The sequence below is a fragment of the Centroberyx gerrardi genome, chromosome 23, assembly GCF_048128805.1.
Source record: "Centroberyx gerrardi isolate f3 chromosome 23, fCenGer3.hap1.cur.20231027, whole genome shotgun sequence".
NCBI classification, from domain to species: domain Eukaryota; kingdom Metazoa; phylum Chordata; class Actinopteri; order Beryciformes; family Berycidae; genus Centroberyx; species Centroberyx gerrardi.
In genome coordinates this window covers 15,665,158-15,681,124 of record NC_136019.1, presented here as the reverse complement: position 1 = coordinate 15,681,124, position 15,967 = coordinate 15,665,158, and the positions used below count along the sequence as shown (strand labels likewise).

At 42.1% G+C, this 15,967-nt stretch overlaps 1 protein-coding gene across 10 annotated transcripts in view; it reads left to right on the top strand.

Moving 5' to 3' along the window:
- mark2b (MAP/microtubule affinity-regulating kinase 2b) overlaps window positions 1–15,967 on the top strand; it is a 51,218-nt gene that overhangs the window by 7,075 nt on the left and 28,176 nt on the right. For all 10 annotated transcript variants that reach the window (XM_078291600.1, XM_078291606.1, XM_071923107.2 and 7 more), the window contains exons 2-7: window positions 10,379–10,549; window positions 13,410–13,463; window positions 14,317–14,365; window positions 14,677–14,742; window positions 15,407–15,477; window positions 15,733–15,789. In XM_078291600.1, coding sequence (XP_078147726.1) covers window positions 10,379–10,549; window positions 13,410–13,463; window positions 14,317–14,365; window positions 14,677–14,742; window positions 15,407–15,477; window positions 15,733–15,789 — 468 coding nt within the window. The remainder of the gene's footprint in view (window positions 1–10,378; window positions 10,550–13,409; window positions 13,464–14,316; window positions 14,366–14,676; window positions 14,743–15,406; window positions 15,478–15,732; window positions 15,790–15,967) is intronic.

The window sequence follows — 15,967 nt, the reverse complement described above, 5'->3', positions numbered from 1 at the left end:
CACCCTCTGTAAGCCACACAGATGTGTTTACTGGTATAGTTCACATGCGTTGCACACACACACGCACACTCATAGTTGCATAGCAGCAGAGCGAGGGCATGCAGGGAAGTAACTGCTGTGCAGTGGGTCCCAACTGTGACAGCAACAGAGCAAACAGAGCTCTGAATTGGTTTGACACACACACACACATATATACACACATACCCACATACCCTAGGGAGTTAGGGTAATCCAGTGCAAGAACACTTACCCATACACACACACACACGACACTGCATTCACAGCAAACTGAGACCCAGCGTGGCACCACCTTGCTAAAGTAAGGGGCCTCTCACAAGTTTACTTAGCCGTGTGTGTGTGTGTTTGTGTGCGTGCGCTGGGGGGCAGAGATCGAGTTGATGTGACTATGCATAGAGACTGGCCTGCAGTGTTTGAGACAGGAGACTTTACAGAGGAGAGCACACTAGCAATAAATAGACAATTAATCAAAAAATATATTGAAATTCTAATCATGACTGCTGCAGTTTCCAAATGGCAAGAGTCTTGAAGTTTTCCTTAAAGTAGGCTTCCCACAGGCTTTGAAAATCCTTGAAAGTTTGTCGATTTGAGAAAAATAACATGACGTTTCTGGAAATTAATGGATGGCCTTGAAAGTGCTTGATTGTTTTATTAAAATATTGCATCCAAATTCATCAATATGCCTCAGCTCTCTGGACCTCTCTCCGTCCAAGGATCAACACTTCACATCCTGAGGAAAACCCTTTGATGGTACTGATGGTATCGATGGTATATGTCTAATTTTTACCCATGTCATGTCTTACCCCAAAACATGCCAATTCTGACTATAATTTCACCAGATAAGCCCATGAAAGTCTTTGAATTTGATGTCCGACTGAATGTGGGAACCCTGTTAAATGGAAAGGTGTTTCAGACGGTTTCCTAAACTAGCTACAAAAGCAGTGTAGTTCATATAGTGTAATCGCAATATTTGACAAAGTAATTGCACTACCCATTTTTTGGAGTGATATCCTGCCAGGCTGCTTGTAGACCTGTGTGTTGTTGGAATGTTTTCATGGATCTGTCTGACCCATAGCCATATGCAGATGTGTATGTATTTGGGTTGGGCGATGTCAGTTTTTTATGTCACAATATCCATATTTTACAGGGGAATATGATTTTGTCATGGTAATGTGAATAATGTCCCAGGGGTGCAGATCTGTCATAATACCTTGCTTCTATCAGTGTAGTTACCAAATTCCTGCTACATTGTCTCCTGCCAGTAGGTTACATCATTTATTATTAATTATTAGACCACAGGCGTGATGAATTAATGTTTTGTTACTGAAAGACATTTACTGTGATGCAAAGATCTTTATTTTGATTGATCTTAAAAGCAATAAGTAGGCCTGACGGCAGCCTTTGCTTCATATAAATCATCAAGTGCGACACTTGCTTGAGTGCATGTGGCCAAACGTAGTCTACACCAAGATGACAAAGAATTTTAATAAATATAAAGAGACTTTTGCGCTCAGACTGGTCAGTGTGTTATCCTAGTGTTAAAAAAAATGGGGTTGCACTCGACAAAAATAGTCTTTAATAGAGAACTTTATTCCCATTGCAGACAAAATGTTTTCGACCTTCTGGCTTTCATGAATGCTTACAACTTTACAGTGAATTTTAAAAATACATGAATCCAACAGCAAATACCGCAGCCTAACCCACTTTTTTAAGTTCCCATAGCCTCTTTTGATTCATTCAAAAAAAATGTATGTTTTTAGTGAGTCTAGTCAGCCAAACAAGGATGGATAAAATGAGATCACTGAGATTACAGAGAAAACAAGTTTCGTGGGATTTGCTCTCCAAAACGTGGTTGAAATAGTTTAGGTAAATCTAAACATGCCCGAATATAATGGGGCTCCAGCCAAGAAGTTCAACAAGAAAAATCTAATAAATAAACACAGTCTAATAGCTACTGTACCTTCAGGTTTCTGGCCAAAAACACAAGCATTTTTACTTTGTCTGGCTTAGGCTGTGTGGAAGTGGGGCATTCTCGGCTGTACTGAGCGCATGTTGCACATGTCCTCAAGTTATTTTGTGTGACGTTGATGTAAGGAGCTCGGCATTTGATGGTTGCATTTCCATCATTTGCCATTTTCCATCCTATCATGCAAAGCTTGCGTACAACCTGGTGCAGTTCAATTGGCTTTCCCTCATCGTCCGACTTGAACCTGAAGAACTGTCAAACTGGTGCAGTAGCATTTCTCTTTGGCACTTCATTTCCTTCTCATCAGAGTGGTTGAGTCCACCCCGAAGTTATTACCTGTGGGGATAGCAGTGTAATTAGCTAGTAGTTCCAGTTAGTAGCTCCAGCCGCAACAGTTGGTGGCATTGTTACACATAAGAATTATTAAATGGCAAGTATATTGAAAACAGCATAGTATTGGTGTATTAAATATGATTCATTGACCATTTTCAGACACCCCAGTATACGATAATATCAGGATACCGCCCAACTCTAGGATGTATGTGTTCTTGACATTCCTGCAGGAAACCCATCTTAGAATTAAAATAGAGCATGAATAGAAATACAAATGTATGAATAGAAGGGTAGGAAGAGAAAGGCTGGCCACAGAGTGGTGGAGGGGCGAGGAGGGAGGGAGCAGGAGAAAATGAAGGAGGGATGGAAGAGATAGGAACCAACGTCGGGAGAGAGGGCAGGATTCAGCGAGCGACAAATCTCCATGGCAACACAGCCATCACGACCTGGAGTCAGGAGGTGTGTGTGTTGTGCGCGTGTGTGTGCGTGTGTGTGTCTTCCCACCCACAAATTTCAGTATAATGTAGGAGCTTTTGTATGCGGGTGTGTTATGCTTTCAATAAAACCCTCTTTGTTCTGCGCTTGTTTGTTCCGCATATAGCTCTGGTTGATAAGTAGGGCTGCGGGAGAAAATGCTGCTTTATAATACTGGAGTATGTTCTCTCACAATATTGTGTCAATAGATCAAGTATTGATATTTTTAACTTGTATTTTTAGGCTGGATAGGAACACCAAATAATGATGTAATATCAAATTCTGTCTCTGAAAATGGGGGAAAAATGGTACCTGGTCCTCAAGGCCTCCAATTAAACCTCATAATTGGTTTGCAGCTCGTTACTCTTAAATTTAATTAATTTTGACATTTCACTACCCTTAAGGACATTATTTGCCATTTTTACACATCACTTGGGTGTGCAATCTGTAATTAACTGTGCATAGGTGTCCGCCTGCTGTCTTCCATGTTCTGTCAAGCCTCTTGTCTGAAGTTACAGTGACAAACTTTAGTTGCTCTTAGTCAGGAAGTGGCAGCACGGCTCATTAGGCCATTTTCAAATGAGAGGGAACAGTTTGACTACATTTAGTTGTTAACAGCAGGTTCTAATGCAGTATTAACAAAAAATGCAGTTTGAAAAGTTCATAGCACGATTTAAGAATTGTACCTTGCAAAACTGGGGGCACTGAGTATTGCATTTCTTTTAATATTGCATTCTGTGGCTTTATGTGATGCAGCCTGTTTCCTGTGAAAAATTTGACAATCTTGTTTTTTTTTTTAAAAGGTTATGCAGGCCTCTAGCACAAAATGGCAAGCTAACCAGTTTACTAGTTTATCTAATTATACTGAAATTTGGACATTTTAATGCATTTTTTCCATATATGCACCATATTTTGTAATACTTAGAATTGTACAAAAATTGGAATGATATTGCGATGTGTTAGTTTTCTTGATAGACAGCACGACCCTAACAGTCTGTACTATGGGGATGGTAAAGCGGAAGGATTGCCTAGTAGCCCTCAATGGCATATTAGCATTAGCTACGCCGCTGCAGAGTCCCATACACTTTGATTGGCTTCATACAAGCAGACAACACAATTAATTTATAGTCAAAACCTCAAGGCTCTGTTTTAGATACAAGTCACGCATGTGTTAAAACTTTAACAAAGTGCAGCCATTGTACAGTAGTTAAGAACAGGAGTCTGTAAGAATAATTGTGGTTGAGACGTTGACTTGATCTCTCCTTTATGGTTTCTTTCTGAACATGGTGTGTAAAATTCCATCTGGTTGTATGTGGCTCCCTCCCAGAACTGAGATTAGTAAAGGTCAGTGATAATGAGGCTCGAGTCAAAACACAACCAGGACCGCCTTGGATTAACATTACTGCTGCTGTGTGTGTGTGTGTGTGTGTGTGTGTGTCAGTCATGTGCGCATGCTTGTGTTTGCAATGTGGCATTAAATGGCTCTCGGCTGTAAATGTTAACATGTGTCAGTGAGTGTTCACCGTGCGTGTGTGTGTGGGGAGGGGGGGGGGGGTCTTCTGAGTGGATTCAGTGGTTATAAAGCCTAAGTTAGTGCATGCTTTGCTGCACTGTGTGTGTGTGTGGTTCTAAGTTGGTCTACATGAGTCAGACGCAGCATCAGAGAGTAACGTGAGAACAAAACAATGATGTCACGTATTGTCCTCCGACACGTCTATAATTATAACAGGGGGAGAGAGGAGCGGTGTGTGTGTGTGTGTGTGTGTGTGTGTGTGTGCCCCCGTGTGTGTGTGTATCTGCTTGCATGTATGTGGGGGGGTGTCAGGCTGCAGCTGCCCAAAAATGAAGGAAGAATCAGAAGACAAAAATAGTCGGACATGAAAGAGGAGAGGAGAGAAGGAAGTGGAAAGAGTTGAAGAGAGTCTGGAAGAGTGAAAGAGGACTCTGAGAAGAAGGGACGCTTGATTTTGAACTTGCTGTACCTTTCAGCGGTATCAAACAGTGCTTACAAGATACGATAAAGTTAATAAAGTTAGTGGCTTATGAAATGGAATAGTCAGCAAAAGTTTGGCCATTGACTAGTTGGGGAACGGTCCATGGTAAGCGCAAGGTTTGGTACATAGCTACCTTGATTTTGGAGTCAGTGTTCAGTATAGTGTTAAATGCTGGTGCTAAATTTGCATTTTTGTCACAACTTTTAGCATCAAGTGACATCAAGCTCAATTTAAAAATAACTGAATAACATGGAAAAAGTTGACTTTGTAGATGTTACTGTTGACAGCTGTACCATCACCTCTTCCACTATGAAAATAATAGCAGAAACTTTAGTGACTTTAGTGGTCCTTATAGGGAAGTTCTGTTCTCTCTTGCCCCCCGCCTCAGAGGTCAGAGGTCAGGGTCAGATACAGAACAGCAGCCCTGGAGCTGGTAGGGATTCGGTGTCTTGCTCCAGTACGCTTGCTGACATGGGGGCTTGAACCCGGATCATCTGGTTGATGGATGATCTCCCTACTTTCTACACCACCCGCTGTCCTTTTTTTTTTTTAGCCTGTAGTTATTCAAATCACCAGACAAGGTTAATCCGAAACTTCTTTTCTGCCCTTGTGCATCCCAAAACAAGTGTGTTGTACCAAATACATCAGGTTTTTTTTTTATCTGTACAGTTTCGCTCCTAATGTTGACCTATCTAATCTTATATGGAGATATGTATCGCTTGCTTCTTTATCTTTTCTTTCTTCAAGTTGTAAAAAAAAGACCTACTGAGAAACATATCAAAGTGTATGTGTTACACCACAACTATTAGCAATGGAGAAGTCCGTCTACCCACAGATACTGTCAAACATTTTATCAGCACATGATGTCTAGATCACTTTAAATTGGCCATGTACTGTTAGCTTATCCTCAGTATAATATGTCATGAGGCAAAAGAACGGACTGTCAGCTTTTCATTATGGGTCCTTATTGGCCTCCATGTGAAAACAATGACACCACCAATAAAAGCCAAATTTAGCTCACCGTCCCAACACTTAGACATTTGACTGTACATACTTTCTTGTGTTTACATGAAAATCTTGGAAGTACTACTTTGCAGGTCTTGATTAGAGGACTGAGTGAAAGAGAAACGATGAAGGTAAGAAACAGGCAGGAAAACAAAAAGAAACTTACATCTGCACATTATAAAACAGCATGTAGGTGCTGGAGCTGTAGAATCTCAGAGAATTAAAAAGACTTTGCACACTGATTCTAATACTTACATAATTTATTAAAAGGGAAGCTTAAACATCAATTTCAGCCTGTTGTTCTTTACCAGCTGCTTGCAACTGCAAACTAAGAAGTTTTCATTGAGGAATACTAACACACATTTTTCTGTTAAACCAAAGCACAGAACCAGTTTTCACCACATGACAAGTGCTGGCAGAAATGTACAGACTAAAATTCAAATTAGTCAAGGCATCCCTCTAAAACATTTGTTATAAAACGGATAGTTCCGGTCCTTGATTATGATTGGCTGAGCTGCGTTCGAAGCCGTTTTAAAATACTCTATAAACATACACCTGTGACCGCATCACATCAGTGTTACTGCGCCAAACAAATTGTCTGTGTCTGCGTCTGTGTGTTGCTTGGCAACCATTCTGCTAAATGTCGCTGAAGAACTACATTGCTTGGCGGAAGAATGATTATTTGTTATCAATAAATTGTTGCTGTGTGTTTATTTTCTGAAACCTTGCCAGGTATATGTAGTAACCGTTTTATAAAAGCAATAAGCCCTGCGAGGCTGTGGTTTACAGTGATTTCAGAACTAGCTAAGGGGGTTTTAGGCACTCCGCTCCACGTCGTGCCTAACAACGCCCTTAGCTGTTCTAAAATCACTGTAAACCACGGCCTCTTGGGGCTTATTGCTTTAATACATGATGAAGACCTAGCTATGAAACATGGTCTGTAGTTCAATAACTGGCAGATTTAGAAATAGAGTAGTGTTGGCTATTTTTGTTGTTCACTCTCAAATAAGGAAAGGAAAGAGAAGATGGGAAAGTGGATGGATGAAGGAAATAAAATATGCCTGTGTAAGGTACAGTTGAAAGAAAGGGAAGGGATGATAAAACAGATTTATGGGCGATGCTGGCTTCCTGAGGGCCCACATATGCAAACATAATGATTTTGCCCCTTTTTGATTTTGAATAGCATCTGAAGAAATGATTAGAAGCGACGGGGGGAGAGAGACAGAGGGAGGAAGACATAGATATATAGATCAGGGTTGGCTATAGAGCCAGAGCGCACAAACTAGGAACATGGAAGGACAAGGGCTGAAATGTAAGAGGTGCTGAACCTCAGGCCAAAACATGCAGTTCAAATAGACATTACCTTTCAAAGGTTCCATATTATTCAGTTTTATTGATTTTTATTTTCGAATGACAAGAATAGTGTTCTTCACAATGTTTTCAAAATAAATGTAGTTTAGGATATTTATTGAAAGACTTTGAAGACTAACTATTTCACTGAACAGTCACAATACTGGACCCTGATTGGCAGACAACACCAACTCCTCTAATTAAAAATAGGCAAACCTGTTGAGTGTAGGCTTTCCAGGATGTGTCACTTCAAATGCTGCAAACTGGCCTGATTGGAAGGATTTCAGTAATTGTTTAGTAGGAGGAGCCAATCAGGAGCAAGTCCAGGGGCACGTTCAATTTCCACAAAATGTAGCAAAAGGTTTAAAAGGAAACGGTAGTGCGTTGAATGCAAGGAGGTTTTATGAGCAAACATATCTTTCAACTGGAAAACATTTTGCACCGTAGCAAAATGGTGCAAACTTTGAACGTGCCCCAGTTGCCCCGGCCTGTGAAAAGGATGTATATTTGAAATGAAATAACTTAAAATAACTAGTCAAACAAAATACAATTTGAACATTGCATAAAACATCTTTGATCATATATGTATATAAATAGAGGAAATTTTATACGGCCCCTTTAAAGTCTAAACTTTGTATTTGTTTGTTTTTGTTTTTTGTTTATTACCAGACATATCTACAGTCTCTCCAATGTTTTTAAATTGCATCAAAACAGACCAAACAGAATAATTTATCACTCTAAGGAAACCCCTTGGAAGACAAAAATGGGTTGCGCAGGGCAGAATCTTGGACAGCAGTGCTCTAGAGAGATGAATGTGAAGCCAAGAGATGGAGGGGGAGAGAGAGAGAGAGAGAGAACACACAGAGCTCTGTGAGGACGGCCCAGCGGGTTTAGAAATCAGCTTTGTGCGGTCAGATTAGGTCTCATTGTCTTAAATGGTATCCTCATATTACCCTCGGTGTCTGTCTGTCTCTCTCCCTCTCCCCCTCTCTCTGCATGACATGATCCAAAATTAAAATTCATGTATTTCTGTCTCGCAGTGCCACAGTAGGCCTTGGTGTACTGGAAGGCCGTTCCCCAATCCCCTTGATTTCCAAATGTAACTGTCATTCGTTCTTAATCCCGGTTTCTTACTCGTCTGTATTAAAACCTAATCTGGCCTATTACACTGTGGGCAGGTCTGCACTGTCAGCATGGGGGTGGTTGGGGGCGCAGACGTTAGATCATACCATCTGGAGCAAGAAACGTGCGCACACAATGAAATAATCATGGTTATCCTTGTTTCCCGTGACCCAGGGGATGTTGGAGGAAGACGCTGATAAAAAATGCGGTTTGTGTGTGTGTAATTTGCAACATGGAACAAGTCTCTAATTTGTTCAAGCTAGAGAGAGATAATTGGGTGAATAAAATCACAAGTAGATGGGGGGGGGGGGGGGGGATAAGAGGAAGGGATAATGTGTTCAAACCTCTTCACTCCGCACCAACAGTGTGAATTTCACTGACCCGTCTCTCTCTCTGGTGTCAAATCTCCAAGAGGTGTGTGTGATTTGCGCTGCTGCGCGTGCCTGTGTACCCGCACCTTTGTGTGTGTGTGTGTGTATTCGCATTTCAGTGTATGTGTGTGTGTGTGCGTGTGTGCAAGTGTGTTTGCGTCTCGTCACCCTGGAGCCAGTCGTCCTCTCCTCTGACCCTGATCCCTGTCACCTGTCCGCTCAGATCACACACACACACACACACAATTGCCATGACCCTGTCCTGGAGTTGAAACCCTATCGTGGTTGCCAACCATGCAAAACTTGCCAGCGCAGCAAAGTTTCGTTTTCTTTTCGCGTGTGTGTGTGTGTCTCGAAAGACCTACTGTCAGCTATAAGATATATTGAAGCAATTTTACTCTATACTACTATATTAATGGGCTATTGAATAACTTTACACATTACCGGCCTTGACTGGTGCGGTGCAAAGGACCACTGCAGTGATGTACTTGCACTGTGTGGGTTCAAATTAAGGTCACACAGATACAGTCAACTGAGTAAGTATTGGGTAATAAAGTATTATTTTTCTGTTGATTCAGCTACAGCCCAATATGAGTTTCTCGTCAAAAGATGAATATGAGAGGAGTGGACGGTCAGCTTTTGTGTATGGGTCATGGCTGACTTTTATGTTACACCATAGTTAAACAATAGGAAAATAAACCAAGACTTGAAGCTCACTGTCCCAGTATCTATGCTTTGACTGTATAACAGAGAACCAGTGTTATCAGATGATGTTTGCTTAGCATCATTGTTTGGCTTGGGCTCTTCCTGGCACCTGCTCATATCCAGATATTAAGTGTGAAATGCAACAGGGAAAATTTTGAATTTTAATTTAATAAAGAAACGTTACAAAGAAACAATGGAAAAAATATAAGCCAGCAGAACATTTTGTAGTCATACTTTTTGCTAAAAGTGAAATAAGGGAGAACATGGAGGGAAACTTCGGTCTTTTTCATGCTGCTCCAATAAAAGTGCATCAGTAATTTGTAAGCAGTGCGTTTACTGCTCAGTTATTCAGAGCTTTCTCTGGATAAGGCAGTACACCTTTTTGTTTTTTCACAAAATGCTGCTCATTTTGTTTCTGTTCTTTGCTGATGGCTGTTGAATGAGCTCCAAGTGCATATTTTCTTCCCATTAGCGCTTCAGATTGGGTTCCAGTAGCTTTATTTTTTTTCTCACACAGTGTGTTGAGTGATAAGAGATTCCTCACCTCTCTGTGCTTGTACAAAATCCAACCCACTTGTATTTTAGCCATCTAAGCCTCTCCAGAAGCCAGGGAGATCCTGGTCGATATTGGCTGTCCATTCCAAAAGGTCTAAATCTTCATCTTAATCCTGGCACCAGATTATATTGCAGATCTTTTAACACCCTACAAGCAAGTGGAGCCTTAGGTCTACAGACTATTACTCTCCTGACTGTTCCTAAGTCTAGAATCAAAACTACTCCTGCTTGTATAGTCTGTAAACAAGTGTCATTACTGCAGTTTGCAATGTATCAACTGTCTCAAGTTTGATTTTAGTTTCCTCATAGCACTTTGTAACTTTGTTTTGAAAAGTGCTTTACAAATAAATTGCCCCATGTCATCCTCTCTCTCTCGCTCTCTCCCATCTTTCCTGTCACTTTTCGCTGTATTCTGCTTATTAAAGGAAGAAGTGATGTAGCAATCTTGTCCCCTCATGGTTAAATCTTTCCTCCTCCCTTCGCAGGACTCCAAATCGTCGTCCGGCCGCTCAGGCATGCCGCGATGTCGGAACTCCGTTGCCACGACCACGACGGACGACCAGCCGCACATCGGCAACTATCGGTTACTGAAAACCATCGGCAAGGGCAACTTCGCCAAGGTCAAGCTGGCACGACACGTCCTCACCGGCAAAGAGGTAGACACACACACACACACACACACACACCATGCTAGAGTGGATTGAGCCCTAACCTATCCTTTGGATCCACTTACAAAGTCACCTTGACATTCTGAACTTCAGTCTTTTATTTTTAGTTACTAAGCACTTGTCACGTTCTGGAGAAATGCTTTTCCATTGACACTTCATTTAACTAGAAACTGGCTTGTCAGTGTTGTTGTTTCAATGACAAACACCAGCAGTGCTAAGAAGGCCTTTTTAAGGCAGCAGCAAGACAAATGTAGAAACTTTAACCCTTTGTCCACTGAAGTAAAATAAGACAAAAATTCAGCTTGGTTTGTCTGTTAAGCTTAAAATTAGGTGGCCACACTCCCATGTGAAATTGTCAGCAGGTCTGGAAACTTTACCTCGTTGTCCATCTGTTTAAGTGACCGATGGACTCCAAAATTCACCTAGGCCAGCCACTAGCCAGTGACTACTTTACCTCCAAAAATATAATATTTAGAGTAGAAGAGAAGCAGCAGACGATAGTTCTTTACTGGCCAAAGTGGTAGAAAGTAGAGTTCAGACAAAGTCTACTACCAGGCGCCGTCAAAATTTCCCAGCGTTTGGCTGATGGCTGGAGTTAATCTGCCACCCTGGTTGTCTGGGACAGAGGGAGTTGACGCTGCGATACACTCGGCAGGTCTGGCCGGTGGCTCGCAAGGCTTCGCAGACGATGCATCTGCTACAGGAGATTAGATCACCATTGTCAGCTTGAATAGAGAAGCCCAAATGTCTCCGGCTTACTGTGAATTCCAGATGTGACGTAACTCGGTGGACTGTCTCTTTAAGGGAAAAGCTGTGTCTGCAGTGAGCCCATGCTGGGCTCTGTCTGGGGCCCAGTCAAGTCAACTCTTGGTCTGTGTGTGTGTGTGTGAGAGAGAGAGAGAGAGACGGGTGGGCGGGCTCTGTCAATGTGTGACAGCTCTGTGCCTGACACGCTGATAACACTCCACGTGACTCGCTGGCACACACACACACACACACACACCGAGAAAACAAGGGAGAGTCAGAGGGCATGAAGGAGTCAGACAGACCAGCACAACCAGAAAGAGGAGTGAAAGAAAGGAGAGTTGGTTGAGAGTGAAAGACAAAAATGGGCGAGAGAAGCAGACCTCGATTTTTCTGTCCTTGTTTCTTTGTGTCGTTCTTTCTATTTCTCTCTGACTCTTTATGCCTCTCTCTCTTTTTGTCTGAATCTGTTATTTTCTCTGTATTAGGGATGTTAATGATTAATCGACGATCGATTAATCACCGTTAACAATTGGATCGATCAAGCATATATTAATCGATAATGTACGTTATGTGCTATTTCTCATTTTTTTCGGAAATGATTTACCGCCACAAGGGTGCAATTTAACTTTCACCGCCTATACAGAGGAAGAAGAATGCCAAGCAAGCGGGCGGAAGCATTACACCCAAAAAGATAACAGTGTTCATTGTAAACATTGTAATACAAAGTTGAAATACAGCACCTCTACAAGCACAATTAAAGAGAATGCATTCCCCCGGCTGGCGAAGTTGGCGCGACACTATTTGTGCCTCCCGACCCGGGACAGCTGTTCCCCCAGAGCGTGTGTTTCAGCGGATGGACTGAGTGTCACCAGGCTGCGCACTGGACTCATCCCTGACCATGTAGATACGCTCTTATTCTTAAATAAACCAGTAGATTGTTGTGCCATTGTTTCCAATACATAAACTGTGGCAGCGCCACAATATCGGCACGGCCGGCACAACATAAAAAGTTAATCAATGTATAGAAATTGATCTAAATCACTCTGTAATGCGTCTAATGTGCGCATCACGTCATGTCTGTCATTTGGCGATGCAGTAGCTGACAGTCCGTCTCCCGTTCTGAAAATGTTCGTGAAAAAAAATATAAAATTCCACAATTTCTCCGAACTCGCATGTGTTGTAACGGTAAAGAGTAACTTGATACTTTTCAATCAGACAATTCTAACACTGCTCAACACTCAGAAAGTTAACATGAGTGCAGTGCAGAGACTTCATTGCATATTCCGTTAGTTGGGTTCCGTTGGACACAATGTAAAGACAATTTAAAGTAATGAACCCTAAAGAAACATTTTCAGCCTGTGAAACACTGACGTCCGTTGTCGGGGGTCCCGACTCTTTTGAATTATGCTTGGTTGAGTAACTTGTTGAGTAGGCCTAAAGACAGGTGTAAAAACACGCATTTTGTATTTTGTATTTTCTATGTCAAAAGCTGTTTTTTACATAATGATTAATCGATTAATTGGTCATTAACGTGACCGACGATCGATTAAGGACATTTCTGAAAATTTGCATCCCTACTCTGTATCCTTTCTCTCACTCTGCTTCCATGTCTCTTTCTCTTTTTTTCCTGACTCTCACTCTCTATCTCTCCCGCTCTGTCTCTGTTTCTCAATTCTTCTGTTTATTCTTTTATGTCTCAGTTTTCTTTCGCTTTCTCTCTGGTTTTATCTCTCGGTCTTTGCCTCCCTTGCTGGTGTCCACTGTTGGATTATGAACTATAGACCTCATTATGGCATGGGTATAAGCCATGCTTCAGCTCTGTGTGTGTGTGTGTTCTACCCTATTATGCAACTCTCGCCTGCTGTGATTGTGTGTTTATCACTTAATGCTGCTGAGATTGTATCGTTCTGTTTGTGTGCGCCTGTGTGTATGTGTCATTGCTGCGCTATGTGCCCATGTATTTGTGTATGATGTGTCATATTAGCTAGAAGTGTGCTCACGTCTGTTACCATGTGTAGGTTTGTGTTTGCAACAAGCCACACCGTATAATAAATGAATAAATGTGTAATAATAAATCAATATGTGGTTGTTTTGTTCCCAGGTGGCTGTAAAGATCATTGATAAGACACAGCTCAACTCCTCCAGTTTGCAGAAGGTGGGTCTCTCTCTCTCACACACACACGCAGTATTCAAACCTCAATCCCTCATATCCCTTTTCTCAGAAGTCATTTTCAAGACACTCTTCCTCCCCCACTTCTCTCTCTCTCCTCTCTCTCTCTCTCTCTCTCTCTCTCTCTCTCTTTTTCTCTCTCTCTCTCTCTCTCTGTCTCTCTCTGAAGTGGTCTAGTTTTCAGAGAGAGTTTTAATTACAGGAAACAAGCTGCAATTACTTCCTTTCATCGTGGCAGGGTGGGGTCTGTCCACTTACATGCGCACACTCTAACCACGCACGCACGCACATTGAACACATACACACACTGAACACTCGTGCATCAACAGACATAAGACAGAATACACACTTGTGCGCACACAGAGCGCACGATGAGAAAATGCAACGACGTAGCATAGACATTCACATAGAGACACACTCACACATAGTGCTACGGCGTAAATGCAATAATAAATGTGAACACACACTCAAACACCCTTATATAGAGTGTGCACAAGCAAATGCAAAGTATATACACACAGTGTCACCAACATATAAATATGATGCAACCACGGACGGGTACACACACACACTAAGATAGAGTATGCACAAGCAAATGCAAAACCATTTGCACACGCAATGCCACCACATGAAGGTGATGTAGCTATGAATGGACTCGGGCACACACACATACACACACACACACACACCCCCTTACAAAGAGCATGCACATGCAAGTACAAATTATATTCATTCTCACATAAAGACATAATATAAATGTGGATGGACGCTCACAACAACACACACACACACACTGGGCAGAGTATCTGACACTGCTCTCCCTCTGCCTTCCTCCCAGCTCTTCCGAGAGGTGAGGATCATGAAGCTGTTGAATCACCCCAACATAGGTGAGTCACTCTGAAGCGCAGGTCTCCTCTCCATCATCATTCATTGACAATCAGCTCCAGCCTGACACGAGTCCACCCAGACCGCCGGGCCTTTTCAAATTAGAATGTACGTGACTTGGTGTTTCAAGGTCAGGCGCTCAAGTTGAATGATAATAATGCTTCTGTATCTTTCCCTCTCTCTCTCTCTATCACCATCTCTCCTTTTGCTTTCACTCTCTCCTTTTACTCTACCTCCTCCCACCTCTCCCTCGCACTTCCTCCACCCCTTCCCCTCCAATCCCCTACCTTTCCCTTTCTCTCTCCACCTCCAGTCAAGTTGTTTGAGGTGATAGAGACAGAGAAGACTTTGTACCTGGTAATGGAGTACGCTAGTGGAGGTAAGTGCGTGTCGCTGTGAAATCATTCCCCCTGAGGCTTGACTGTGTGTGTGTGTTGCAGTGGAATGGTTCCCCACCACCAAAAAATGTCCCTCCCTCCTCAAGCTACAGTCTCTTCAGTCTCTTTTATATAAATTGTCCTTAGAGTTGTTGTCAGAATTCTCCTTATCTCTGTTTTTTTTTATTTATTTTGATAATTGCCCACTGACTTTTGTTCATGACTGTGGGACTAAGCCAAACCATTGACATTGTGAATGTAAAAAGTACAGCAAAATGCACACATCAATGAAAAACTGACCATTTTCATAAGTTGCATCTCCCCCATTATCCATTTCTGTTACTCTGAAGCGCTTGATAAATACCCTGATCTAGATGCAGTCAAAAGGGGAATTCATGGGTCACTACATCTATTTTACTGTCAGCTGATTAACAATGCAATATGGATTTGGCCTCAGAAAATAATAGACTGTCAGCTTCTGAGTATGGGTATTAATTGGCTTCTGTGAAACAATGACACCAGCAAACAAGACCAGCTTGGGGACAGCTCACTCTCTCAATACTTAGGCTTTTAAATGAACAACTTTAGCTCACTGTCCCAATACTTGGAGTTTAAAAAGACCAACTTTAGGTGCTAACCTCTCCTCTTCCTCCTCTCTTTGTCCAGGTGAGGTCTTTGATTACTTGGTGGCCCACGGCAGGATGAAGGAGAAGGAGGCCCGTGCCAAATTCAGACAGGTATGTGTATTAGAGAATATGATGTATTTTCTGTGTTAATGTGTATTTGCAGCCATGTTTGACAGAGATCAAAAGAGTGTATTGTCCGTGTGTGTGTATAGTGTCTAGGTGTCCGAGTGTATTTTTTGTTTGTGTGTGGATGTGCTCACGATTGCTTCCTGATGAAATCCTAATGAAGAGCTCTCAATCCCTTTCATTCATTGTCTTTCTACTTACACACCCCCCTGTCTCCTCTCTCTCTCTTTCTTTCTCCAGATTGTGTCAGCGGTGCAGTATTGCCATCAGAAGTGTATAGTACACAGAGACCTCAAGGTGAGGACACACACAAACACTATTGAGTTACACTGGGCATCGAAGCTTGACTTTGACCTAGCTTCACACACACACACACACACCATTCGTGCCCTTCTTGTGCTTGTTTTTCATCACAGAGGTTTGTTCTTTCTCTCTCTCTCTCTCTCGCCGCATTAATCTTCATATGATTTGACTC